This window comes from Epinephelus fuscoguttatus, linkage group LG15 (assembly GCF_011397635.1).
Source record: "Epinephelus fuscoguttatus linkage group LG15, E.fuscoguttatus.final_Chr_v1".
Classification (NCBI taxonomy): Eukaryota; Metazoa; Chordata; class Actinopteri; order Perciformes; family Serranidae; genus Epinephelus; species Epinephelus fuscoguttatus.
The window spans coordinates 4458192-4486168 of NC_064766.1; the positions used below are offsets into that span (position 1 = coordinate 4458192).

General features: G+C 41.7%; 1 protein-coding gene across 1 annotated transcript in view; it reads left to right on the plus strand.

The window, feature by feature from the left end:
- The first annotated feature begins 17052 nt into the window (after positions 1–17052).
- The window catches only part of cntnap2b (contactin associated protein 2b), a 58868-nt gene continuing 47943 nt past the window's right edge, over positions 17053–27977 (plus strand). The window contains exon 1 of the mRNA XM_049599369.1: positions 17053–17496. Within this exon, the coding sequence (XP_049455326.1) occupies positions 17415–17496 (82 nt within the window). The 5' untranslated portion in view covers positions 17053–17414. The remainder of the gene's footprint in view (positions 17497–27977) is intronic.

Sequence of the window (27977 nt, forward strand, 5' to 3'; positions counted from 1 at the left end):
GTCAAAAAGACTGATGTGAACAACAGAAATTTCTCCAGTACTGCTGGAGTGGGCAGCAGCCAGCAGCCACACAACTGTAATGTTAGCACATGGGGCAATCGAACACTGTCACTGTATGTCCATTAAAAGTGATTATTTTCATCACAGACAGGCTCACATTATTACTATGAGTGTCAGAAGTGTCTCTTTACCTTTCACTTCATCCGGTCTGTTTGTTATAGCCTTGTTAAGCAGAAGTCTCTCTGAAATATCACAAGATTTCATGAGATAAATGTAAATATGAAGTGTTTTACAGGCACTGCAGTTTTAGTTTGATGAAGACTGTATGCATGTAATGAGCAGAAACTGTACCTGTTACGACCCGGCTCAAGTGGCCATAACAAAAGAGAGACACACCATGATGAACGGTTAACAAAAGATATTTTATTGGAAGCAAATCAAACCAAATTAGACCAAATTAGCAAATAACTAAATAAGAATAACATATGGAGTGTGAATGTCAGTGATATCAGTACTATGTGTGAGTAATAAATGATGGGTGTGGGAGAGTGTGTATGTGTAAGTGTTGGAGAGTGCGTCAAAGCAAAGAAACTAAAACATTACCAAACCAGACCAGAGTGGTTGCCTGTAGGAAGAAGCAGAGAGTGAGTGAATGAGTGGCCACAGCTTTTATCAGCTTCAGTGCACCGGGCCCAGGTGCACTGAGTTGCAATCAAGGCAGCTTGGGAGAGACAGGCCTGAGACACTCACAGCAGACACACCCCTAGATGACACAGGGATCATCACACCCTCCCCCTTAAGACGGGGGCCCAGAAGGGATCCCCGAAGTTCCACAAGACAGTTACCAATGCTAACAGGTGCTAACTGCTAACAGGTACACACAAAAAAACAAAACAGAAAAACACAACAACAAGGCTGCACACTGGCAGTCAAGATGCGGGTCAAAGACAACACTACTCCATCGGAGCACGTGAAAGGGCATCCGCCACAACATTATCCTTGCCCTTAATATGCCTGATGTCCAACCCATACAACTGAAGGAATAAGGTCCACCTCATCAACTGCCGGTTCGGACACTTTAGTGAACAGAAACGTGAGGGGGTTGTGGTCAGTATAGACCACCACTGGGCTACCTCCAGAACCAACGTACACCTCAAAATGTTGGAGTGCCCAAATCAAGGCCAATGCTTCTTTCTCGATTGAATAGTTCAGCTGGTGCACATTGAACTTCTTTGAAAAGTAGCAAACTGGCCTATCAACCCCCTCCCATTCCTGCAGCAGAACTGCACCCGCCCCAACATGACTGGCGTCAACCTCCAGTTTGAATGGCTTGTCTAGGCGCAGCGCAGCAAGAACCGGAGCAGAGCACAACAGAGTTTTTACATTATCAAACGCCATCTGACACTGGGAAGACCACACATACTTAGTATTCCCCTTCAGCAAATCTGTCAAAGGCGCGACCACAGTCGAAAAGTTTTTGCAGAAGGCCCGGTAGTAACCTACCAGACCTAGGAACCGCATGAGTTCCTTTTTAGTGACGGGCACGGGATACTGCACGACAGCCTGAACTTTTGCGTCCACCGGACGAACTTGCCCTTGTCCGACCACCCGGCCGAGGTACGTCACGGTCGCCCTGGCAAACTCACACTTAGCCAAGTTGACCGTGAGCTGCGCCTCAGCCAAGCGACCAAACAGAGCACCAATGCACTTGATATGGTCATCCCATGTGTCACTGAACACAACAACGTCAAGATAAACAGCACAGCCATCAAGACCTGCCACCACCAGGTTCATCAGGCGCTGAAACGTTGCTGGTGCATTGCGAAGACCAAAGCTCATCACAGTATACTCATACAGACCAAAGGGTGTCACAAATGCTGAAATTTCCTGTGCGCGTGCCGTCAAAGGAACCCGCCAGTACCCCTTTAATAAGTCAAATTTACTGACGAATTTAGCTGAGCCCACCAAATCTATGCAATCCTCCATCCGTGGCAACGGATAGGAGTCCGTCTTGGTGACCTTATTAACCTTACAGTAGTCATTGCAAAACCGTGGAGACCCGTCAGATTTACTGACGAGCAGACTAGGCGACGCCCAACTGGAGGATGATGGAACTGCAACGTGATTGTCAAGCATATACTTTACCTCTGACTCCATTACCTTACGCTTGTCTGCTGGACAATGATAAAATCGCTGTTTAATTGGAGGAGTGTCGCCAACATCAATGTCATGTTCAATGACGTTTGTCCGTGATGGTACATCACCAAACAAAACCAAGTACCTCCTTACCAACTCAGACAACTCAGCTCTTTGTGAAACAGTTAAATGACCCAACAATCCATCCAAATGACCCAATGACTCAGAATTCTTCAGCCTACCACACATCAGAGTCATCTGGTGCTTTAGCGTCCCTTTCACCTTCCAACCCTGCCTCCGGGACATCAGGATCTGGAAGCACAGAATCAGCCATCATCAATGTGGGACTAACATTCCCTCCCTGAGCTAAGGGATCACGAGCATAGTAGGGTTTAAGCAAATTGGCATGACATAGTTGGGATGACTTTCTCCGATTGGGAGTAGCAATCAAGTAATTTTGGTCTGACACTCGCCTCTCTACAGTATAGGGGCCAGCAAACTTTGCCTGAAATGGTGAGATCTGAAGTGGCATGAGAGCTAAAACCTGATCCCCTGGGTTGAACTCACGGTGCTCCGTACGACGGTCATACAATTTCTTCATATTAGCCTGAGCACCCTCCAAATTTTTTCTCGCCACCTCCACAGCCATATACAGGCGGTGACGAAACCCATTGACATAATCAACCAAGTTTTTAGGTGGCTCACTATTCACCAACCCGTCCTGCAGTATGGCTAATGGACCACGAACAGTATGTCCAAATACTAAGTCGTTGGGGCTAAAACCCGTGCTCTCCTGCACGACTTCCCTGGCCGCTAACATGAGCCATGGCAGTCCCTCCTCCCAGTCCCTCCCCATCTCCATACCATATGCACGCAACATGGACTTAGGCGTCTGATGGAATCGTTCCAGTGCCCCCTGGCTCTGTGCGTGGTATGCTGATGCCAGATTATGCTTCACCCACAGCTGCTGCAGGATCTGCTTGAACATATGGGAGGTAAAGTTAGCACCCTGGTCACTTTGAATAACACGTGGAATACCAAAAGTGGAGATGAATTGGGTCAGAGCCCGGACTATGGACTTCACCGAAATAGAGCGCAGGGGAAATGCTGCAGGATATCTTGTAGTCTGGCACATAACAGTTAGCATATACACACAGCCTGACCTAGATGGAGGCAGTGGCCCTACACAGTCTATAATCAAATGCTCAAAAGGTTGGCTAACTGCTGGGATAGGACTGAGGGGCACAGGCTTAACAACCTGGCTCGGTTTACCAGTGAGATGGCATATGTGGCATGATTTAACATATTTGGAGACATCACGCTTTAACCAAGGCCAAAAGAAATAGCGCAGGACACGGTCATAAGTTTTCTTTATCCCCAGATGTCCGCAACTATCATGCGCTGTTTGTAACACCAAATCACGAAAGCCACTTGGCACCACCACCTGAAAAATTGCCTTACATACCAAGTCGCCATCACAGGGCACCCACTTACGCACCAGCAGGTCTTCCTGAACAAAGTAACCCTGGGCTACATCCCTAATTTTGCCAGCTGGCAACACCTCATCCCACAAGGCAGACAAAGATGAATCAGACTTCTGACCCTTAACCCAATCCTCCTTTGAAGCAGACAGAGGAAGGTCAGGCAGCAACACCATATCAGGCACCACAACTTTACTACACTGCGGGACAGGCGGGTCAGGAGCAGACAGTTCACGGCTCTGTGCACGCGTCACGGCGCAGGCTGGAAAAACCTCAGGAAATCCAAGACCACCCTCATTCAGCACCCCAGACGATAATGGCTTGGACACAACCACAGGTGGCGGCACATTGGCCCACACGGCACCACCAGCTAGGTCGTTGCCCAAAATCATAACCACACCATCAAGTGGCAACGCGGGGCGCACACCAACAGGAAAAGTGCCCTGCACCAGCTCGCAATCCAGCACCAATGTATGACGCGGCACTGGAATCTCCATCCCCTTCATCAATACAAAGTCCCCTGTCTCTGATTCGGGTGAAAAGGGCAACACCGACTCCAAAATAAATGAGTGCCTAGCACCCGTGTCACGCAGTAGCTTGATTGGAACACGCATATCACTACCAACCAATGACACAACAGCGTCAGCAATAAAGGGCTCAAAACCAGACCCAGTAACTGAATCCATACCAACTGATACCTTATCTGACACTGCAACTGAGCCTACACTCGGTTCCACACACACTGGCTTGTTAACTGAAACTGTAGAACAAAGCATAGCTGGAGCATGGTACTTTAACTTAGACTTCAACAGTGGACACTGATCCTTCCAATGACCCTCCCCCCGGCAGTAGTGACAGACCCTGGCCCCATCAAGTTGCCCCGTCGATGTGGACTTACGTGAGGGACCAGACACTGGAAAATTAGCACGACCATGGGAGTTAACACTGCTGTCATCTGCATCTTTCCTACCCCCTACAGGGCGCCCGTCTGTAAAACTGCCTTTATGTGTTCGTACAAAATCGTCAGCCAACTCAGCAGCCTTCAGTGCGGTGGATGGCCTCTGTTCATTTACATAAGCAGCAACACGCTGGGGGATAGCATTCTTGAACTGCTCTATCACCATCAGCTCACACAAACCATCAAAATCATCAACCTTTGCAGCTGAGCACCAACGGTGAAAATGGGACGCCAAATCACGGACAAACTCAACATTCATTTGTTTATCGCCTTTCACCCAATTTCGAAACTTCTGGCGATAGGCTTCTGGGACCAGCTCATATGCTTTTAACACAGCAGACTTCACGATTTCATAATCCAAATCATCCTGTGCACAAATGGCTGAATAAGCTTCCTGAGCTCTCCCAGTAAGGACACACTGAAGCATCAGCACCCTGTCTGAATCCGGCCAATTCTTTGTATCCACAACACGTTCAAAGAGAGTAAAAAAAGTATCAGGGTCTTGCTCATTAAACTTCGGCACCAAACGCATGTTAGCCATGACATCAATACCATTCGGCGCAGAAGCCAAGGATCCAGATCCCTCTAATCCAGACACCCCTGAAGAAAGCTTGCCCTCCCTGATAAGCTGCAACCTGGTCTGCTCCAACTCTATCTTCATTCTCTCAGTACCTTGCCGCAACCTCTCCAACTCATGCTGCTTCTCTAACTCAAACTTCCTCTCCTTCTCCCTATTCTCCAACCTCAACTGCTCCTGCTGAAGTTGCATGGCCAATAACTCTTTCTGTTGCTCAAAAGACAAACCTGCCTGCACACCTGCCGGTACAGACCCCTGTGCAGCTACTGACTCCGCCTCAGCTGCACCAAGCTCACTCTTCTGCAATATGCCCTGATCAAACAGATATGACAACACTCTTTAATGTCATCCTTCCTTTTTGACCCTGCAACCACCACTCCATAATGTTCAGCTATGTTCAGTAACTGCTCCTTCGTACAGCCCTGCAAAAATATTTCCGTAGGCACATCAAAAAAGCCAGCTAAGGAAGCCATAATCCACAACCTACCAATCAGAAAGTAAAGAGTTAACTGACGGACACACAGTGGGGCAAACTTCATCACCTGCCAGGGAATTTTCCCCCTAACTACCTAACCTAAAACTCATACTCACCCCTAGTCTTCATGCGGATTGTGGTGGGTACTTACGCACTGAAGCCCAACGGACCTGTAGAGTGACCTGCATGCAGGCAACCCCCCAAAGTCACGTGGATGTGCCCCCGAGACAGCTGTCGCTGACACTAACCACGACACCACAACACTATAAAAAAAAAACCAAACAGACGAAACCCAAAGGGGAACGCCACTAAACCTACCAGGGAAACCTCTGCACTGTGTATCAACACAGCAACACTCACTTACTGAATGGCAGTCAACACTCCGACACCAGGACGGACACCAATGCTTCCTGCAAAACAAAACACATGATGCATCTCCCAAAACCAGAGCAAACAAAAGCCAAAACAGCTCTGGAGACAACCATGCAGCTAAAAACCAACATACAGCTGCATCAAATCAGCTAATTAGCTGCACCAACACACCATGTGCCCACCTCTGCCTAGGCACAAAAAAACAAACGTTTAACAAACTAAACTCAATAGACGAGCCCCCATTTGTTACGACCTGGCTCAAGTGGCCATAACAAAAGAGAGACACACCATGATGAACGGTTAACGAAAGATATTTTATTGGAAGCAAATCAAACCAAATTAGACCAAATTAGCAAATAACTAAATAAGAATAACATATGGAGTATGAATGTCAGTGATATCAGTACTATGTGTGAGTAATAAATGATGGGTGTGGGAGAGTGTGTATGTGTAAGTGTTGGAGAGTGCATCAAAGCAAAGAAACTAAAACATTACCAAACCAGACCAGAGTGGCTGCCTGTAGGGAGAAGCAGAGAGTGAGTGAATGAGTGGCCACAGCTTTTATCAGCTTCAGTGCACTGGGCCCAGGTGCACTGAGTTGCAATCAAGGCAGCTTGGGAGAGACAGGCCTGAGACGCTCACAGCAGACACACCCCTAGATGACACAGGGATCATCACAGTACCTTCCTGTGAAAATGAAGTGTATTTAAAGAAGACGCAACCCATGTATGAGGTGTAACTTGACAAGGCGTCCCAGAGCGTCAACAACAAACGCAAGACGGTACCTAGAGCATCATATGTATATGGGAATGGTACTGACAAATAGGGCTTAAAACGATTCCAGGAGTAACTCACATGATTCAAAAACTAAAAAGCCTCAAGACAAATCCTGTACAACTATATGGAGCACTGTGTTTCCCATGGGTGGTTTTTTCTATCGCACAACGCGCTGGCATTACTTCCGCTGTTGATAGCCTACGCAGCTAACATGAATGTGAAGCGTGGTTAGCCTAACAATGGAGGAAGAGGGACAAGAAAACAACAAAGTGTCAAGAGTGTGGGATCATTATAAGTTAAAATGAAAAGAAATTTCATTATATACACATTTCAGTGTATATATTGCAAAATGGAGTTAGCATACTACAATAGCACATCCTCAATGCTACAACATCTAAACAGAAGACATCCAGTGTATGCATCAAGTTAACCGAGCGGATACAACACAACAAGTTACGTTAACATCGACAACAACAACTGAAGTAAAATGGACATCCAAACTGATACTAGCAAGGTGTACCTAATAAAGTGGCTGGTGTATGTTGTGATATATGTATTGTGGTATACTGTGGTATATGTATTGTAGCATGTGGTTTGTGGTATCAATCCAGTCCACCAATCGTAAGAAAAGCGGTTCGATCCCTGGCTCCTCCAGTCTGCATATCAATATGCAAACGATTATGTTTTGACTTTGAAAACGTGCTGTATTTATTATTTATTGCCCAAGAACTTTGTAACAGAGGACATTTCGAAGTACAAGTACAATGCCTGTTCTAGTAAACATAGTTAAGTCTACTTAAAAAAAAATGCACAAACACAAAATAAGGGCCTATGGTCTCATGCAAATGGTACAACAAATTCGCTCATTTTGCTCAGTGCACTGCCACAATATTTGAAATTTCCCCTGATAACTTTCAAAATGCCTTTCAAAAACATTAAAAACTTAGTTCTAATGTGCAAAACTGCAAATAGTGCAAAAAGACAAATAGAACATCAACTATCTATTGATCAACAATCACCTTTTTTTTTGTAAGAAAGACTCAACGATTCCAGACAGTATTTACTGATCTTGGAAAGCCCATACAAGTCGATTGATGAACTCGAACAAGATTGGATGAGAGTTAGTGCAAGTGACAGGTGAGCGATGGGTGGACAGATCATCACAGACAGACAAAATGGTCCACAGACTTCAGATCACGTTACGTCACACTTGTCATTTGACTTGTATTGACTTTCCAAGATGGTGGCGGCAGGCAGTTCGGTCTATGTCGGTAATACAATTGTAAACAATCTTTTTAAATAAACTCTCTGATAACCTCAGAAGCTTTTGGTTTGATGTTAGGGCCCGTCCAAAAATCTTATTGCTTATTGACCACACCATGCTTAACTTATTTGTTTTTGCCAACTGAGGAACAGTGACCCAAGAGAAGTATGTATTATTTGAATGCAGCTCAAGCACAGCAGGGATTATACCATATCTTGGAGTACATGTTATGATGGGGTTTTTTTATGTTGCAGTTGTCACTGTTTATAATTAAATTTCACCCAAATAAATTATTAAGAAATGATTTCACTTGCTAACCAATACACTTAATTAACATTTAAATTTCTGTCCGTCCGTCCGTCCGTCCTGCAGCAGAGGCTCCCACTGTGCCTCTTTGTGGGGAGGAGGGCAAACAGTCTGTATCTAGAGAATTTTATTTTGTAAACGCAATGAAAAAACATAACCCTGCTTCCACTTGATGAACATACTGACACAATGAGAGTTGTGTAAAGAACCATAGACAACTTAAAATACACTGACAGGCTTTCTGTGGACTGGTGCTGAAATCAAGTGTAATGCACCAAATTAAATACCACTTTGCTTCAATTGTGTTAAATTAGTCTGCGTTATTTTTTGGGTCACACAAACACAAGAACATGAGCGTATATTTTCTGACAACAAAGGTCATTGGCAAATAAGTCAGAGATAAACACATAATTCTGTCACCCTTAAAGGGGCAATAAGCAAAATTCATAATTTCTAGGTCCAGCTGTGCGTTCATGTACGTTCATGTGAATTGCCGCCTCCTCCCTCCTCTCGGAGTCCTTGGCCCTCCCTCCCTATAAAAGGCTACAGCCAGTGAGCAATGGCAGATGGCATGATGGTACCTGTAATAAATGTAATATACTTGCTGAGATGGAGGCGAGGCTCAGTGACTACAAGAGCTGGTAGAAGCACTCCATAGCTGTAGGTTACTCCAGTAGCCGGTGGCAGCCAACTAGTGCTAACTCCATGAGCTAATGCTAACTCTTCTCCGTGAGCCCGTGAGCACACAGAAGAGTAGGAACGTTAGCGTGGCAGCCGACTAGTGCTAACTGCTAACGCTCCTGGGAGCTAACACTAATGTTCCTACTCTTCTTCGTAAGCCCGAGAGCCAGCTCACGGGCCTGGCGGGCTCACGTAGAAGAGTAGGAACGTTAGTGTTAGCTCCCAGGAGCGTTAGCAGTTAGCACTAGTCGGCTGCCACCGGCTACTGGAGTAATGTTAACTTACAGCTATGGAGCGCTTCTACCAGTTCTTCTAGTCACTGAGCCTCGCCTCCATCTCAGCAAATATATTACATTTATTACAGGTATCATCATCATTGAAGTAGGCAGGGGAATAGCTAAACACAGCAGAGACCGAGAGTGAGTGAAAGACATTGCTAACTGCTAAACTGGAGAGCAGAGGTAGAGGGAGGTGTGGCTCATGACACACTTTGTTTTGGTCTACAGGCAGTGCACATCAGCAAACCCGGCGGCGAAACAATTTCGCTTTTTGCCCCTTTAAGTAACCCCTGAAATTAGTTTCTGTACATCTAGGAGACTGCAGTGTCAAACACATTTGGAGAGCTGCCAGTTAGTGTGGATACTTCAGCAGCCACACTATTGTTATCCAAATCTTTATTCTTATTCCGCTGATTATTTCACCCTTTTTTGTCTTTTATCGCCATCTAACTACTTCTGCATACTTTCAGCTACAGAAACCATTCAAATAACAAAATGTTTAGCTCTTTAAGGACATTTCTGTTATTACTTTTCATCTTTCTAATATTTATACTTTTTAAAATAGTTTTTTTTGTTTGTTTTTTAACAATATAAACCAATGGCGAGAATCTTCAAATCCTTTGAAACCCAGTCCACTTTGAAATACTACTGCTTCTGCATACTTACAGCTAGACACTGGCTCCAAGAACTTGAACTATTAAGCCTCGAGTCAGCTTTTTGTATAATGGCAATTTACATACATTTTATGCTGTTTTCAGACATTGTCTGAGTTTATAATGGGTGTGTGTTGCCCTGCTTAGAGTGTGTGACATCACTGATGACATTTCACACACTAGATATATCTGCCTTTCTCCTTTTACGAACATTTCTGACTGAATCTCCTGTAGTGCCCACAACTGTCACTCTTCATACACAGTTTATATTTCAAAACGTAGAGTTTTTTGTCTTCTTTCAGCTAACCTGCCCATTTCAGCAATAGGACTCACACTTTATTTAATTTTCTGCCTCAAAGCAACCTCTCTCATTGGCTGTGATGTTATTTTCTCTGATCAACTTTGAGCAAACCCCAAATCTAGAGACATTTTACAACTGTGCTCTCAGTCATTTTAAATTTTATCCACACAAAGTTTCACAAATTGTCCGTGAGAGGGTGGACATATTTTTGGTTTGCTAGTATATTGTCTACTTGCAGTGAATTTATAAGAAGTGCTGGAGCTTGACCAACATGTATTTCTAACAGCCTAAGGTCTACTTAATATAATGAATATGAATTTAAATGGAAAATCTCAGCTTTTTATTTTCAAAACTGTTGTCTCAAATATTTTATCAACATAATAGCTATATTTTATTTTGAAATATCACAGATTTCACACAGGTTTCCCACAGGACAGGAATCTATTCGTGGTGGTGTGGTCCTGGGAGGGGGGGGGGGGGGGGGGGTATTAAAAATATTTTTCAATACTCATCTGTGTGGAGAAGTGAACATCCAACGTCAGAGTTAATTACTAACGAGCAGAACCACATGGCCGGGCTACACCGGCTGCAAACCTACGTCACGTCAGCGTAGCATCGCGGTGTATTCATTTGGGCTCCACTGACTGCGTACGGAAGCGACACGTAGAGACGCTAGCGGGGTTGTTTACTGTTTGCCAAGCCGAGAGGCTGCATGTAGGCTGCATGAAATGTTAAAGCATTTTCCACCTAAGTTATTACATATATTTGAGTTATCTACAAGTTTACTGTACTGTTTGTCATCTACTCGCTTTCAAATGTCCACCACAGACATTTACACAATGTCACGGATAAACATGAGTAAATGCATGGAAAAAATCATCACATATCACTTCTGATGGTGGTTTATTCATTTAAAAACACATTGTGCTCGTTTAGCAGAGTATTTCATATAGTTTTTATCTGCTGGAGGGTCGCGTAGGGGAGCATAGCGCGACAAAAATAGAAGAGCCGCGTAAAATAGAGAGTTGTCGCGCGACAGACGGGGGTTGTCGCGCTGCTCCCGTTGCCAGTGGAGCCGCTGTAATTGATTAACAGGGTGGCGAGCTGCTACAGGACTCGCGCTGCAGTTAACACTACTAACAGCGTGAGTTAATGTCTCTGCACATGTTGAGCTTCCACCTATGTTAATACAGACACAGGCTAATAAAACAGCTAATATAACATGATGAGTTAGAGTTGTTCGGACCACTTTTGGACTTGTTTGCCCACATATTTGTACCGAGAGGTCTTTGGATCCGTTCTGCTACTACGTCTGCTTCTTCTTCTTCTGGTGGACCAGGTGCGTTAAGTGCGTCTTTACCATAGACTGTATAGTCTTTACGATGCATACTGCCACCTATTGCACCGGAATTGTAACGACAAGCTACATTCACAGACACTGAGTCCCATTATAATGTGTTTATGAGCGAGGTCGAACACGTAGCGCCAAAAGCAGAAAAATCTATATGTGGCGGAGATAATTTATTCGTGGCGCACCGCCACAGATAAATGAATGTATGGGAAACACTGGATTTTTATGCCTCTGTGCTGGCGATAGCTGTGGCCGGAGGCATTATGTTTTCGGGTTGTCTGTCCGTCTGTATGTACATCCCATTCTTGTGAACACAATTTTGCACAAATGTCCACTTGGACTCAACAATAACATATCATATCTCAAGAACTCCCTCAGGGAACTTCAAACAACAACAAAGGTTGACTTGGACTTGAGGATGAAGTAATTAACGTTTGGTGGTCAAGGGTCAAAGGTCAAGGTTGCTGTGACCTTGCATCCATCTCATTCTCATAAACATAATATCTTAAAAACAGCTTGAGGGAATTTTTTCAAATTTGGCATAAATATCCACTTCGACTCAACAATTCACTGATTAGTTTTTGGTGGTCAAAGGTCAAGGTCACTGTGACCTTGTCTGTCTCATTTTTGTGAATGCCATATCTCAACACATTAAGGGAATTTCTTTCAACTTGACACAAACATCAACCGTCGACTAAAGAAATAAAGTGATTAGAATTTGGTCAAAGGTCAAGGTCAGTGCGACCTCACAAAATATATTTTTGGCCATTGGTTTCATTTGCATTGTTCTGAAGTCTACTTTTGACTTCCTCAATGATGTTTGTGGCAGTTTGAAGCTTCTATATTAGATTACGCTGTTCAAAAGCTTCATTTTTGTTTCTCTGTTTTTGACTTTTGTCTGTCTACATCTTGCTTCATTCTATCCATCTCATCTTCCATTTGTGTTTGTTGTGTTTGTAACGATTGTAGCTCCATATTTTTGCTGTCCATTTTTTAAATTGCTTTTTCAAGCAATATATTTTATTCTAGTGAATGTGGGGTTTTTTTTTGTTTCTTTTGTTTTTGTTTTTTAATTTCCTCTCTCATTTCTGCCGAGATTTATTTTTCTCTGACAAGTTCACCTCTATAATGGACAAGACGTTCAACTTCATTCTTGTGATGTTCTGATAAATCTCGCATTTCCTTTAACTCTTTTTTCGTCTTCTTGTGTTCAATGTCCTTGTGTTTTAATAGTTGGCTTTGTTGTTCTAGTTTTTTGGAGGCAACATTTTTGTACTCTGTCAGTTCTGCCACCTCATGATGCAATACCTCCACTTCCAAGGTCAGTTTTTTTTTCTCTGCCACTATGTTTCTAAACCTATCCAATTCTCTCTCCTTCTGCTCTCTAAATGTCTTTTCAATGGGATTTTTTCTCAAACTCCCAAGGTTCTATCTATATTTGATCCTTCCCTGAAAACTCCATTTACAAAACTGACAGGATTTAGATTTTTTTTTATATTTAGAATAATTTTAGGGTGTCTGTCATTTTTGTGTATGAAAGAGACTTGCTCCACATATCATTTTTGCTACTTGGAATGCAAAAACTTTTACGCTTATTATCTCAAAACCACTCAGAAAAAGTTTATCTATGTAGTAATTTTTTTCCCAGTATATATTTTATTTAGTTAAAGCAACACTTACCTTTCTGGAAATTTTATGCTTTTCTTTGTTTAGGTTAAAATGCTATTAATAAGCTGATGGCACACTAAAATGTAAGGGAATTCCATTAGAGATAAAAACTCATAATTATACCATTCTTATATGGTTCTAAGAAAACTCCGACCAATCATTGCATTCGGACCGAATGCCACGATTGGCCGAGCGTCCTGTCTGTCTTCCCCACGTGGAGGCCTCCGACTGACGTAACCGCTCGTGTAACATCTCTGAGCTTTCGAGCGATAGTGAAGACTGATGCAGCTTCATCCTAAACTAAAAAGGGATGAGATGGTCGCAGAGTTAGTTTGCCTGTAATGTAAAATAGGCTATAACGTTGCATTTGACAACGCAGCATCCAGTTGCTAATAGCTAACGTTAGCCTACTGTAGCATAGCCTCTGAAACATTAACGTTATCTTACTTGTGCGTTTCCACTTACTAGTAACGTTAACGCTACTATCTAACATTAGCACTGTAACCTTATTCTAAATCTCATCAGTCATCACTGACTCTGGTTGAGTTTTAAAACTCCAGGGTTACGTTTGACTGTCTTGGTTATAACGTTACACTCACTCTCCTCTTCTGTGTATCTAACGTTACCTTGCCAATGCCTACGTCTATCATAGACGTAATGAGGATGAAATGGAGGAGGGGGAGTAGGCCTTTGGAGGGAGGTGGAGTTGCAGGAGGAGGGGGGTGGGACTTTAGAGGGAGGCGGGGGTTGTGGATGTTCAAATATTTTCTCAGTGTTGTGTGAAATGCAAGAAAGGTAAGAGTAGCTTTAAACCCTCTTCATGCTGCCAGGAATAAAATTATGCCAGAGATATACAGAGTCTGTTTCTGGGTATCAAGCCTATGCATATTGGTGGTTTGTTTATCCACTCTTCGATATCCAGTGATTCCAATCACAAAACTCGTGACCAGAGAAGTCAGTAGCCAAGTCAGTGGGTTGCTGGGTTAGATACCTAAGTTACCTTATAGGAATGAAAAGCCTGCTTCTCATTTCCCTCCACTGACTGTTCGTCCAGGGGTACTTTCACATCTGTAGTTCAGGTCATTTGGTCCTCACCAAGGGCAGTGGCATCCACAGAAATGCTTCATAGGAGTGACCAGCTGGGGCCACTGAAATTCTTGGGTTGGCACACAGAAACAAAAAGATATAAGTGAATTTTGAGAATTAGATTATGCTGTTGAAGTATATAGACAATTTAAAACTGCCAATATGAGAGATAAAGAATCGCATGTTGATATACTTTGGTTTCTTATTTTATTTCTAAGTTAGGGACTGTTCATTACTTACGAGAGGTGAGGGGGTTGTGCAAATATGCCTTCCAATTTTTTTTTTTAAAGATGTTTAAAGGAAAATTCTTTTTAGGAAAACATACCTCATGTTTTCTTTAAAAATCGCCCAAATTGCATCATTCATCATAGCCAGCAACTGTAAAAACAAATTACCATTGGGTTATGGCTTCCATCAGAAAGAAGGAAAAAAAAATAATAATCAAAATCACTTCATTCTACATGTCTAATTTAAACATTTTGTCACAAATAAACTGTTTGCACTAATGAACCAGCATGCACAGCAAGAGTGAGAAACCAGGGCTTTTTTTCAATTCAGGATTTTGTCTTCAGCTTTTGACTTTCAAACATCAAAGGGTAAGTCTTTAAAATCTACTAAATAAAACCCCTTTTTACATTGCCAGATTTTTGGCGAATGTTTTGCAAGCAAGCTGCGAGCGTTTAGACACACAGAGCTGGATTGGTGAGTTGATCTGAGGTGCCCAATTTTCCGCCGTGAAAGGGTAAACATATTGGCGGAATCTTTTGGTTTAAAAAGAATGAGGCGCCCTTCCGCCACGGGAGGGGCTGTTGATGACTTGTGGGAGAAGCTGTTGATGACACGTGCGACCCACTGGCGGTGGACTAACAGGAAACAGCTGATAGCAGGAATTAGCGAGCAGCTAGTAGCAAGAGGGAATTGCAAACCTGAAAGACACTGTAAAGATGAGGAACTGGGGAGACAAAGAATTGCGCACCCTCCTTGCCCTCACAAGCGAAGAGGCCATTAACCGTCAAATGATGGGAGCGGTGAAGGACGGGCCGACTTATGAGAGAATTGCCGAAGGACTGACCAGCCGCGCTACATTGCATGCTGAGTTACATGTTTTGTTACTATCTCACACCCCCCACTGGCCCAAAAAAGGCACATTCTGTATGAACAAAAGTAGGTAGACGGCATTTCGCTGCACTCCCCGATTTTGCTTTTATACTGCCAATGCTGAATGAAGACTGATTGGGCTTTCCTGCAAATTTGCACAATTCCTATATAAAAAAGGGCTTAATATACTGTGGAGGGAGGGTCATGCATTTTTCACCCGTCACTCAGGAGGCTATATTTGTAGCTTTGGGTAAAAAAACCAAAAACAAAACAGAGCCCAACAAAACAAACAGACATAAAAAAAGAAAATGTACAAGAAAAGGAAGTCAAATCTCAGCCTCCCCTCTCTGATAAATAAAGAACAGTCCCTTGATATTACTAATTATCTGATGTGCATGGACTAATACTGGTATAGTTAACGTCTGAGTTCCACAATAACCCTATTTTAATGTGTTCTGTTCTGTATTAATACATGTTAGGCAATTCATTCATTCATTCATTCATTCATCTTCTAACCGCTTCATCCTCTTGAGGGTCGCGGGGGGGCTGGAGCCTATCCCAGCTAACATCGGGCGAGAGGCAGGGTACACCCTGGACAGGTCGCCAGACTATCGCAGGGCTGACACATAGAGACAAACAACCATTCACGCTCACATTCACACCTACGGACAATTTAGAGTTACCAATTAACCTAGTCCCCAATCTGCATGTCTTTGGACTGTGGGAGGAAGCCGGAGTGCCCGGAGAGAACCCACGCTGACACGGGGAGAACATGCAAACCCCACACAGAAGGGCTCCCACGCCCGGGATCGAACCGACGACCCTCTTGTTAGGCAATTCACTGCTCTTCAAATAGTCTGGTTGTTCTTTTCGTTAAAAGATAAATGTAGCCTACAGCTTTAATTTGAAGGAGTACAGTATGGCAGAGAACAAAACCTTCACTGATACTAAGCCTTCTCAAGTTTAGGGGACACCCAGAGAACCCATTTTCATTCATATATCTTGAGGTGACAGTCCAAGGGAGCCCTTTGAAAATGGCAATGCCAGTTGTTCCCTCACAAAATTGTAGCCTAATTTATTGTGTTATTTAGCTCCCCTTTCTGATAAGATATGTTGGTAGGTGGGGACCTTAGGTTGTCTAATTTCAGTACCAGTTTAAACAAAAACAGCATGCCACAGCCTCTTTAAGACAGTAATGTCGACCTCCGATTAATAGGGGGTCTATCGAGTGTATCGGGGGGGGGCTTTTCGGATGCACTCGGTTCGGTTGTTTGGTCCGCGACAGGGTTCGACTGAAAGCTTTACCACTTGGCCAAAGGAACCGGAAAATCCAACGAAACGCTCCAAGTTTCGGTTACAACAGCCCAAACAGCTCAGATATGAACGCACCAGAGCCGGCTCATCATTGTCCAGAGCTGAAGCAGGCTTCGGCAAGGATACAGCCTCTGCCGACTTCTCAGTAACGTTTGTACTAAATTTGTCCCTCAAAAAGCGCCATATGCGGACCCCGCTGCTCCCCTCTTTCCCCTCCTCATTTCAGGGAGCCCTGTATTGTTGTATGTATCGGGCAGTACCAAGTGGAGCAGAGAGTAGGGGTGTATTGATTAGTCCGGCAGCTCAGCAGTTGGACAGCTCTGTGTGTCAGTCTGTCTGTCTGACCATGCACCTGGAGCGCGAGGCCCGGCTGCAGTGCAACTGCGTTCTGTTCACAGGCTAGTTCTGGAGGTTGTCAGTGAAATCCCGCCGGAGTGCCACTGGGCAGGTTGAGAAGAAAGGAGAGATAAGACAATACGCACAGGGCGGACAGCCATTGCTTTTTTCCTTTAGCTGCTAATAAAGAAAGCAGCGTCTCAGCTGTGTATCACAGGAACAACAGACAGATACCCCAGCGGGAACACCGCACCGAGACCCGCCTGGACCTGCGTTATTGTCTGTGTGGATTATCTCTGAAGATGTCTTATTTGACAGTGCTGTGGTTGCTGCCACTTCTGTGTAGCATCATCAGCACCTCCAGCGCTGCATCCTCAGTATCCCGTAAGTAGGCTAATACACATACAGATATACACACACACTCTCTCAGTAGCAACCGAGGCTAATTTGGTGGCTTGCTCTTGCTGGGGCCAGTGCAGCTCTCTGTGCAGTCAGGGATGTGGACTACAGCCAAAACTCAGCATGAGGCCAAACCACCAGCAGGAAAACAGCCGAGCTAGCTATTATACAGTATTGTAATAATGACGACACGCACAGTAATGCTATCTCATTGTTCTAAAGAAAGTCAGCATCGACATGTTTTAAAGCAGTGGTAGAATCCGCTGTCTGTGTTTATGCAGCTTTCAGTTAAAGTGCACAGGGTCCAGCAAATACTGAGCTAGAAAGCACAACAGTTCAGTTAAAATCTGTGCAAGCAGGCTATATCAACGACATATCAATATCAGCAATATCAGTTCTACAGAATAGAATAAAAATAAGACAAAATAAGAACTCTGCCCCCCACCCCCCACCCCACAGTGACCATTACATTCATAGGTGCTTCAAAAAAGTACAGGAAGTGCACTGGGCTTTGAAGCTAATTTTCGTAGTGGCCAAACAGTGATACTGCAATTTCCAGGGTCCCTCAGGTGATGCCCTGCTGCCCAAGAAGCCTTTTTCCCATAGACTTACATGGCGAAAGAGACGGCAGTAAATAAGTGGATAAGTTCCTTTGAGCATCACAACCCCAGCAAAATGAATTGATGAATTGATCCACTGCACCTGATTACATTTGGAAGGTCTTGAAAAGCCTTAAGATTAAATCTTTATAACCCCATTTAAGTTAGTAGAGCACTAAACCATTAAGTTAGCCATTTGGCAACAGGCTCACAGGAAAGCAGCTCATCCTTGCTGCAAATGTTTCCCAATGGCCAACTGCAGTATTGCAGTGAAAAAAGCCCCTGTAGCCCAAAAAGCTTTTTCCCCATAGATCACCATTATAAAAGAGACATTTGTAAATCTGCTGACAGGACATCTCCAACTGCAAACGAGGTCAGTTATACATCTTTTTGGCCTTGCCAGTGGGAGAAACCCTATTGCACATATTCAGTGGGCTGCATACCATGGAAGTAAACCTGAAAGTTAGAAAACTTTTTTTTGGCATTTGTGCCAGGCGAGCAACTCCATTAGAAAGAATAGGCGGCGTCTGGTGTGGTCCGCTGTCTGGCTGTTATTAAAATCTATGATCAACCGACAGAAGTTAAGCAGTGGCAGTAATCCCTGGATCATCTAAGTAATTTTATATACAGCGTTTGATCCATTTTGGCCTCAAGCACCACTGAGCAACTCTTGTAGCAATGAACACGGTCACACATTCAGCGCTGTATCAAGTCTTCCTAATACATCCATGTTTAACACTTTGTTGGGTGACAATTTTTAACCACCTCCCATGCACCACTTTTCAGCAGTTCTAAAGGGCTGTTTTTACTTATCAGAGGAGAGGGGTGGCTGGGGTGTGACTTAGTTTTATTTATTTATTTATTTTTGACCCTGCATGAAGCTATTGATATTTTTCCTTGAGCCTTCCTGAGTGAAAATGCATGACCCTCCCACCACCGTAAATTAGTTAATAGATTTTTAAAACGTAGCCTTTGATGTTTGGAAGTTAAAAGTTAAAAGTTGAAGATGAAATCCTGGGGTTGAAAAAAGCCAGATTTGGTTATGTTCTTTTCTGATGGAAGGGTTTGTTGCACATGATGTGTTCAAGGAAATTTGAAAATCCAATAATGATATCTGTTTTTACAGTTTTTGGCTATGATAAATGGTGTCATTTTGGTGATTTTTAACATTCCTTGAAGGCATGTTTTCTTTAAAAATCGGCAGTAAAATAAATACAAATGCAACCATTCAAATTTGTATGCCCCTTCCCTAAACCAAAATAAAAAAAAAAACACACATGTCCCTCCTAAGTGCTTAAAAAAATTTGACATACCTCCACTTTTCACACCATCCCCTCCCCACTCATAAATAGCAAACAGTCCCAAATCAGTGTATACACACTATAAATGATTATAACACCCCATACAGTGTAAGCAGATGTTGAGACAGTGTTTAAGTATTATTGTACTTGTCAGTGTGTAAATAGTTAACAACACGGTATAGCTAAGAATAAGATCATGCAATATGATCAAAAGCTCCAAAACAGCTACTAAATGGCCCTTGAGGGGAGATTGTTTTCTTAACACTCTAAAACAATTATTATCATATAAACTGATACATGATTCCACAACATGTCATTCACTGTTTATACATGACTCATGGATCCTTTGTGGATGAGTTACAGTTGTTGAGACATGTGGTAAATAACATCTAAAAATGAATGTAGATCTGCATTAAGGATAGACTGATACATCGGCCGGCCGATATATCGGGCCGATATTTGAGTTTTTACTTGTATCCGCATCGGCCGATACGCGCGTGGGTTCGCGGATTTATTTTTCCCTGGCATGATTTACAGACAGGCATCCACGGGCAGCTCTGTGTTGCCGGAAGACCCTGCAGCGCACATGCAGCGAATCCTACTGTGTACAGTAGTTGTTGTTTTATTTATGCTTCAGCTTAAATATTTGTTTATTTTATAAAGACATTACTGGAAGATTTAAGAGCTCAAATAAAACTCTTTTTTTTATTTGAATGTATAATAATAATAATAATAATAATAATATTCTACCTGTTCTACCTCAACTTTCCATCTTGTTTTAGTATTTTTTACTGTTCAATAAATGTTTCTTATTTTAAACTTGAGACCTGTAATATTTGTTATCATTGTGTCATTTTTTTGATGTAAATTGAGGGAGCAAAAGCCCCAAATATCGTCTCAAGAAAATCGGCAGTCCATAATCTGTCATCGGCTAAGGGTGATGGAAAAAAATCGGTATTGGCATCGGCCCTAAAAAATCCATATCGGTCTATCCCTAATCTGCATATAACTAGCCTATCTTATACTGTGTTATAAACTATCTGTTAATCATCTACATACTGCTTTATAATGCTAATTTAAATAGGCGGTTTGAATAAATTATGTTTTGCAACAAAATTATATTAAAGGGGCATTCATTTATTGAATATTAGGGTCAGTTTACTCATCATTGTTAGTTATTCTCAGCCTGTAAAAATCAACCACAATATCTTATTAGGTTTTGGAGGGAGCTTTTTTATATTTATTCATTCACCTTTTTCCTGTAACTGCTTATCCCCATGGGGGTCATGGGTGTGCTGGAGCCTATACCAGCTGACATTGGGCGAGAGATGGGGTACACCCTGGACAGGACCCCAGACTATCACAGGGCTGACACATAGAGACAGACAACCATTCACACTCACATTCACACCTACGGACAATTTAGAGTCACCAATTAACCTAGTCCCAACCTGCATGTCTGAAGCCGGAGTACCCGCAGAAAACCCACGCTGACACGGGGAGAACATGCAAACTCCGCACAGAAGGGCTCCCCTACCCTGAGTTTGAACCAGGAACCCTCTTGCTGTGAGGCAATAGTCTCACCACTGAAAAAATTACCCCCACATGATGTCATCGCAGTTATTTAGGGTTGGGTTTATTGATCCCACATTGGGAAATTTATTTTATTTCATTTTGTCATGTATGCTATATGTATATTGATTCACCGGCCAACTGGGCTGGTAGATGAAAAAATCCACTGACCAAGCATATTTTTTACTGGCCAAAATATAAGCTGCCCTTTTGAGCCACATTTAAAGTCATTTCAGTACATTTTACTGTGGTGATAATAAGGTATTATAAACCTAAAAAACCTATAAAAAAAAAAAACAGAGACAAATCTGTACAACTCGAGAGGTGTTGATCTCTAATTTCCACTGTATTTGCTATTAAATATACTTAAAGCCCCTTTCCAGTGTATTATGGCATTTTTATGATATTATATATTTAACTGAGTCATGTCGTGGCAATATTGTTTGGCCACACTGTTACACTGTTTGCCGAATATTTTCAGACAAATAACTTAATTTTATGCTCAAAGTTAAAAACAGAAGGTTGTTGCTAAAACAGGAGGATGACTTATGACTGTATCTGTAATTCATATGTCATCCTCCAAGCTCGCGCAGGTTCACTGTCATGAACACCATAAACAGCAAAGTAAGCCAGCTAGTCAACTCAGCTTGTATTATACCATAATTGGAGCATCATAGCCTCAGTTATATCTCTGTGAGTTGCTCTCCTCCTTAGTTAATGTGTGGTTTATTTTCACAATAGAATTTGTAGTCTATGTGCGGTGAACGGCTGCAGTCAACATGGTGAATTAGACCAAATGCCATTGACAGAAATCACACAACACACTGACTGTCCCTTTCATTTGCTTGCTCGGCTACAGCCTACCATAGGAAGGATAGACATGTTACTGCGGTCCACCATCTGAAATGCAGTTTTAGAACATGCTGAAAGTTTGCACTGTCCACCAGCATCAGCCTCTAATAGGTCGATACACTGGGAAGCACCAACTTTCAGTCAAAAAGTCCCATTAGGAAAAAAACAGTGTTGCACAGAGCAGAGTTGATGCTGAGCTGAGGAGAGAGCACCCAATGCTGGTGGATGGTACACCTCCTAAACGTCCAGTGACTCCATTTCAAACAGCGGACCTGGACAACATGTCTATCCTTCCTTCAGTGGACTGTGACCGGCATGTGGCTGTGTGGCTGTGGGGATCCCAGTTGCTGCTTGAGGTATGGGGTCTCCTTACCTTCTGAGCAGAGGATGAGATCAGCCACCATATAACAGGGATGGTAAATGATTGTTATTGTCATGTTAATGTCATTGTTTAAAGCACTGCTGATGCGTATGTTATATGTCACACTTGAGGCTAATGCTGTTGTGTCATGCCTGTCACACCTCTCTTGCCTGCTGGATGCTGGCATGCTGTCTAAGATCACACACTGGACCGGCATGATGCTGCCGTTGTTTGGTTCTGTGCAGCGGCAGCATAAAGAAAGGATGTCATAGTGGCCCCAGAATGCAATCTCTGTGTACAAAGTAGGGATGGACGATATTGGATTTTTTGCTGATTTCCAATATGCCGATATATAACAACTTATTTGGCTGATAACCGATACCGATATTGATATATCCCCTTTTGAATATTCATTCATTGTGCAAATAAGAAAATGCGTGTTTGCTGATTCTGATAGTTCATTTTAAAGTTGATTTTGGCCAATACTGATAACTTGTGAATATTATCAGCATGTTGGCCAATTCCGATATTTGATTTTAAAGCCAGTATTGGCCGATACTGATGACATGCCAGTGCTATCATGCATCCCTAGTGTGTGAGAGGTGCTTACTACTTATCAAGGTGCATCGGTTGCAGGTCTTCATTATTAGTTAAAATTGGTACTGCATAGTATCACAATATTTAAGTGTATCTTACACTAATCCCAAGTATTGATTTTTTAAATTATATAAATTATTAATATTATAAATACAAATTAAACTTTTTGTAGCCTATCATGATAATATAATAAGTTGTTTTTCAGTTTACTAGATACATATTGCTGAAAACTACAAACTTCATCTTATTAGATAAAACAGATTTTGACAAAGTTTTCCTTTGGGGACATAATGAGCAGTTGAAAAAAGGTACTAAATTGCAAAATATTGCAATATATCTTATCACAATACTCATAGCATATTGCAATAAGTTTAAAATCGCAGATCCCCACTTCCCTCTTTTCTCTTACCTTCTCCCCCTAACCTGTATCCTGAAACAGACTTTCAACATGATGCTGCCTCTTATACCCATGACTCTGTTGTGGACTGAGAGCAGAATAGTAAAATAACCTCTACCAGTTAATCTTTAAAATGACTTGTAACAGTATAGAGTTTGCACTTTTATAGAGTTTAGCATCCTAGAATGTGATTATGCGTATGCTTTTGGAAAGAATCCTCAAATGTTCATTTAACAATTAGTTAGAAGTAGCTGTTTTCCATGCTGTCTCCTTTTATCTATTTTGCCAATAGCCTCAATTTCACAGATGGCTTTTGTTATAAGAAACTCTTCACTTCTCTGCAGCTCTCATTTAGTCTCTTCACAGACCAGATGGTCAGTTCTTCAGGTGCTGAACAACCATTAAAATGGGAAACATATAGCACAGTCTGACATGTAATTCTCCCGATCAATGTGTCTATTCAGCAAACAACTATTTAAAAAAAAAACAACTTTTTTTTTTAACTTTTCCCCGAGAGGTATTACTGTGGAAAAAAACAGACTTTACGTTGTGTTGTTGCCAGGTATGCATGAAGAAGTTTCTCACATTACGACTAGAATTGTTTTTGAAATGGCGTAAAGCTTAAGGTCCGTGGATGGTGGCATCAGAGTGGTGTCTGTAGACTAGGAAAGACAACAGGTGGAAACATTATGAGGAACATTGTTAGAAACTGAAAACTTCAACTCTGACTAGATCCTCTTTTACACAGGATCCAGATGACATATCCTCACTACTGAAACAGAACATTATCAGGACATTGGGTGATGCCATTTGCAGTAAAACAGATGGTGTGGCATAACATGCTGATTAGAATATCAACTGGATTGGATTGCTGTCACTCTCTATACTTTCTGACTGATGCTGCCTTTTTCTGAGTGTTAAGAAATATCATGTTATAACTGAGACGCAAATGATCATAAAAGTGATATAAGAGGGGAGCAAAGCCATAGTGGAGTTGCCCTGACTGTCCCTTGAATCTCTAGGTGTATTAACCATTGTTAGTCTTTATCAGACCTGTTGCCGACACATGTGGTGCAGTTCAGATATTTCTAAACTCAGATTAGTCAGTCAGTCAGTAACTCATACCCCTTCCACCAAATTAGCTCTGGTTCTTGAACTGATTCTGTTCAGGATTCTGGGAACCTTGGTGCTATTGAGCGAACCAGCCCGTGTTTCCGCCAGTTTTGACCAGAACCATTGTAACCAAAGATGTATGTCATCAGCAGAGGGTATTGCACAATGCACAACAGAAATAATAAGTAGTAGCAAAACGTCAGATTTCATTGATTACCTTTGAACTTTTGTTCTTACTAGGATGGGAAACACGGTATTATCACGATACTTAAGTCATGATACAATATTATTGCAATTTTAAATATGTTGAGATATGCTTAGTATTGTGATAAAATATATAACATATTGCGATTTGTTACCATTTTTCAACTGTAAATGATATCCCCCAAAGAAAACTTTGTCAACATCTGTTGTATCTAAAAAGGTAAAGTTTTCAGTCTGTTCATTGCACTTCAGCCATTTTTTTGCAGCAGCAAAATGTATTTAGTGGACTGAAAAAAACAAGTGATTATATAATTCTAGTGGGCTCCCTAAAGTTTGATCTGTATTTTTCATACTGATTATTGCTATAATAAAAAAAATTATACTTGGCATTGTGTTATGATATGATATTGCCACACAAAAATATTGTGATACTATTTTGTATTTTTTCCCCACCCCTAGTAATTACAGATATTTCTTTTTACCCAAGAAAACAAGCATGAACCAGCTATTAATGAGACCGCTACACGCTTTTTTTTTGTCTGACAATTTTTCACTTGACTTGTCTATGGTTGCCTTCAGGTCAAGGGAAACCTGCTATTAATTTTTTAGTTCCAGCTGAGACCCAACTTTTCAGGTTCTAAACCAATTTGTCTTTGGTTCATATGCTCCCAACGATTCAGTTCAATTAGATGTGGAAACTTTCACAGCACTTTTCAGTGTTGGTGGGAAAGGCCTATCAGCCAGGCACAGTCAGCCTGTTAATAGGGAGGGCTCCCATTTCAGATATGTGTACTACAGTGAAATGTGATCATGTTGAAGTTTGTGAGCTTATTTGAATGTTTCACAGTGTAGTATGGTTACTGGCAGTGGTTGCGTAAGAGACTATTTTTGCACATGCCTTTCAGTTGTCACTAAAATAGTAACCTAACCAAGTTGAGATTAGGCTACCAGTAAATGAGAGTAGACTTGAAACTGTACTATTACCATATACAGCAACGCAAAGTAGCCTGATAATCACACTAAATTGCGAAATTGTTTCAGTTTATTCATTTAACTTGACATTGTGTTCATGTTGGCTGATTAGTGCTTAGCTGGGGGTTGTTTTACTTTATTTTGCATGAACCAATGTGTAGCGAGGGAGCTATCATTTTCATTTTTGCTCAGAACATTGTCTGTGTAGAATCGATCGCTATCAATCGCTGCACAATGTATGTTAGTTAAATTTCTCTTCGATTTGATCTCAACTTGCTCTGATGTCGTGCAAACGTAAGCAAGGATAACCTCACAAGGTCAAGGAGGCGAACGTTTTTGGATCCAGGTAGTGGCTATCAGTTGCTTTCCACCAACTGCAAAACTTCATGGCTTGATGGGAAACACCTGACTCTCCCCTCATCGATGACAATTAATATTGACGATTCCTTGGTATCGGCTGATATTGGCTTTTTAAGAAATATGGGAATCGGCCTACATGCTTTTTCTTATTTTGCACAATGAATAAATATTACATACATTGAAGCATTCTGTTTCATGCATGTATAATATAATAATGATTCCTCTACAGAAGAGACTTGATGATCACTAAAATTAGGTAGGGAAAAAAGTGGCTTTATCGATATTGGTTTCGATTGTTGGCCAAATGAGTTGTTACATATTGGCATATCCGCTAGAAAAAATCCAATGTTGTGTGTCCCTTACAAGAACTAATATTTAACCTCAGTAATGACTTTAAGGTCCAGTGTGTAGGATTTAGGGGGTAATATTGCCAGAAATGGAATATAATATAATAAATAAATTTTCTTTACTGTATGGTCACCTGAAAATAAGAATTGTTGTGTTTCTGTTACCTTACAATGAGCCGTGTATATGAGGGGTGGGAATCACCAGAGGGTAAATGATACAATGTTATTATGATACTTAAGTCACGATACAATATTATTGCAATTTTAAATATGTTGTGATATGTTGTGTTTTTTTTAATTATCTTTTTCAACTGTAAATTATGTCCTCAAATTAAAACTTTGTCATCATCTGTTTTATCTAATAAGATATAGTTTTCAGTCTATTCATTTCACTTTAGCCATTTTTTGCAGCAGCAAAATGCATCTATGGGATTGAAAAAGTAATTGATTATATTATTCTAGTAGGCTGTAAATTTAATCTGTATTTTTGATATTAATAATTTTTATAATCATCCAAAAAAAATCCATACTTGGCACTGTGTGACAAGAAGACACTGCCACACAAAAATATCGCGATACTATGCTGTATCAATTTTTCCCCCAACACTAGTTAATATCTAGATAGCGAGTAGGCCCTTTTCCAAGGTTGCACAGCCATGTTTTTACAGTAGCCCAATATAGACAAACCAAACATTTGCTCTAGATTGGGCTACTCACTTTTTTGCATCAGCCACTGTAGTTCTCCAACATGCTTGGCACACGGAAGTTTCAGTTGGTTATTATCTGCAGCCTTGGCAGCTGGATGCCTCTGAATCCTACACACTAGACCTTAAAATGGTCGTTGAAATCTCATATCATGTCTGATTTATGGACAGGAGGCCACAGTAAAGAAATGAAGGGAATATTTCACCCATTATCACCTCCTGTAGATCAGAATGGTTGCTGTTAACAGTCTGTAGTTTGCTCCATCATGGAGCACAAAGGGCTATGGTCAGCTTGAATCAGTCACAAATGATTTTAATAGTGACACATTTTTCTCACTTATCATCTTTGTGACCTGTGTATTGCAGTCACTCACAATTGTTGCTTCACTTACAGTCTTGACCTGTAAAATTTGCAAACAAGTACACATTAAACTCTTGCATCAGCCTGCCTGTTCTAACTTATATTTTTGAATTTAATGATTAATGAAGTAAAAGACCAAATATTACAAAATCCATATCACCTCAATTGATGAAGATTTGGATATAACAGGAATAAATGATCAAAAACATTGTCAATGGATGTTCAAAAACATCATTAAATGTAACCTGGCCTTCCAAATAAGAAGTATTTTCCTCAGAGAGATGAGCTGTGTGTTGAGGTTACTTTCTAGGTTCTGTTGAGCAATCTCTTTATTGCTCCTTTTTAAACTGCTTTATACGTGCCTGGCTTGTTGTTTTGTAATGCATATGAGGAGGCTCATTACCATACCCCGCACCTGTCACGCGCGCGCGCACACACACACACACACACACACACACACACACACACACACACACACACACACACGTACAACAGAGCTGTGACCCTCCCCCGCCCAAAACTCCATCTCATATCAATTTTGATCAACGTGTCGAGAACAAAGACAGACACACACACACACACAGCCTTATGCTAAGAATATGGACAATTACAAGGTAATAGAAACAAAACAAAAAAAACAAACATTTTTTTTTCTGTTTATGACCAAACTGCTGATCAGCCCTCATCAAAACCAAATCAGAAAAATTGTGTTTTTCTATTTATTAT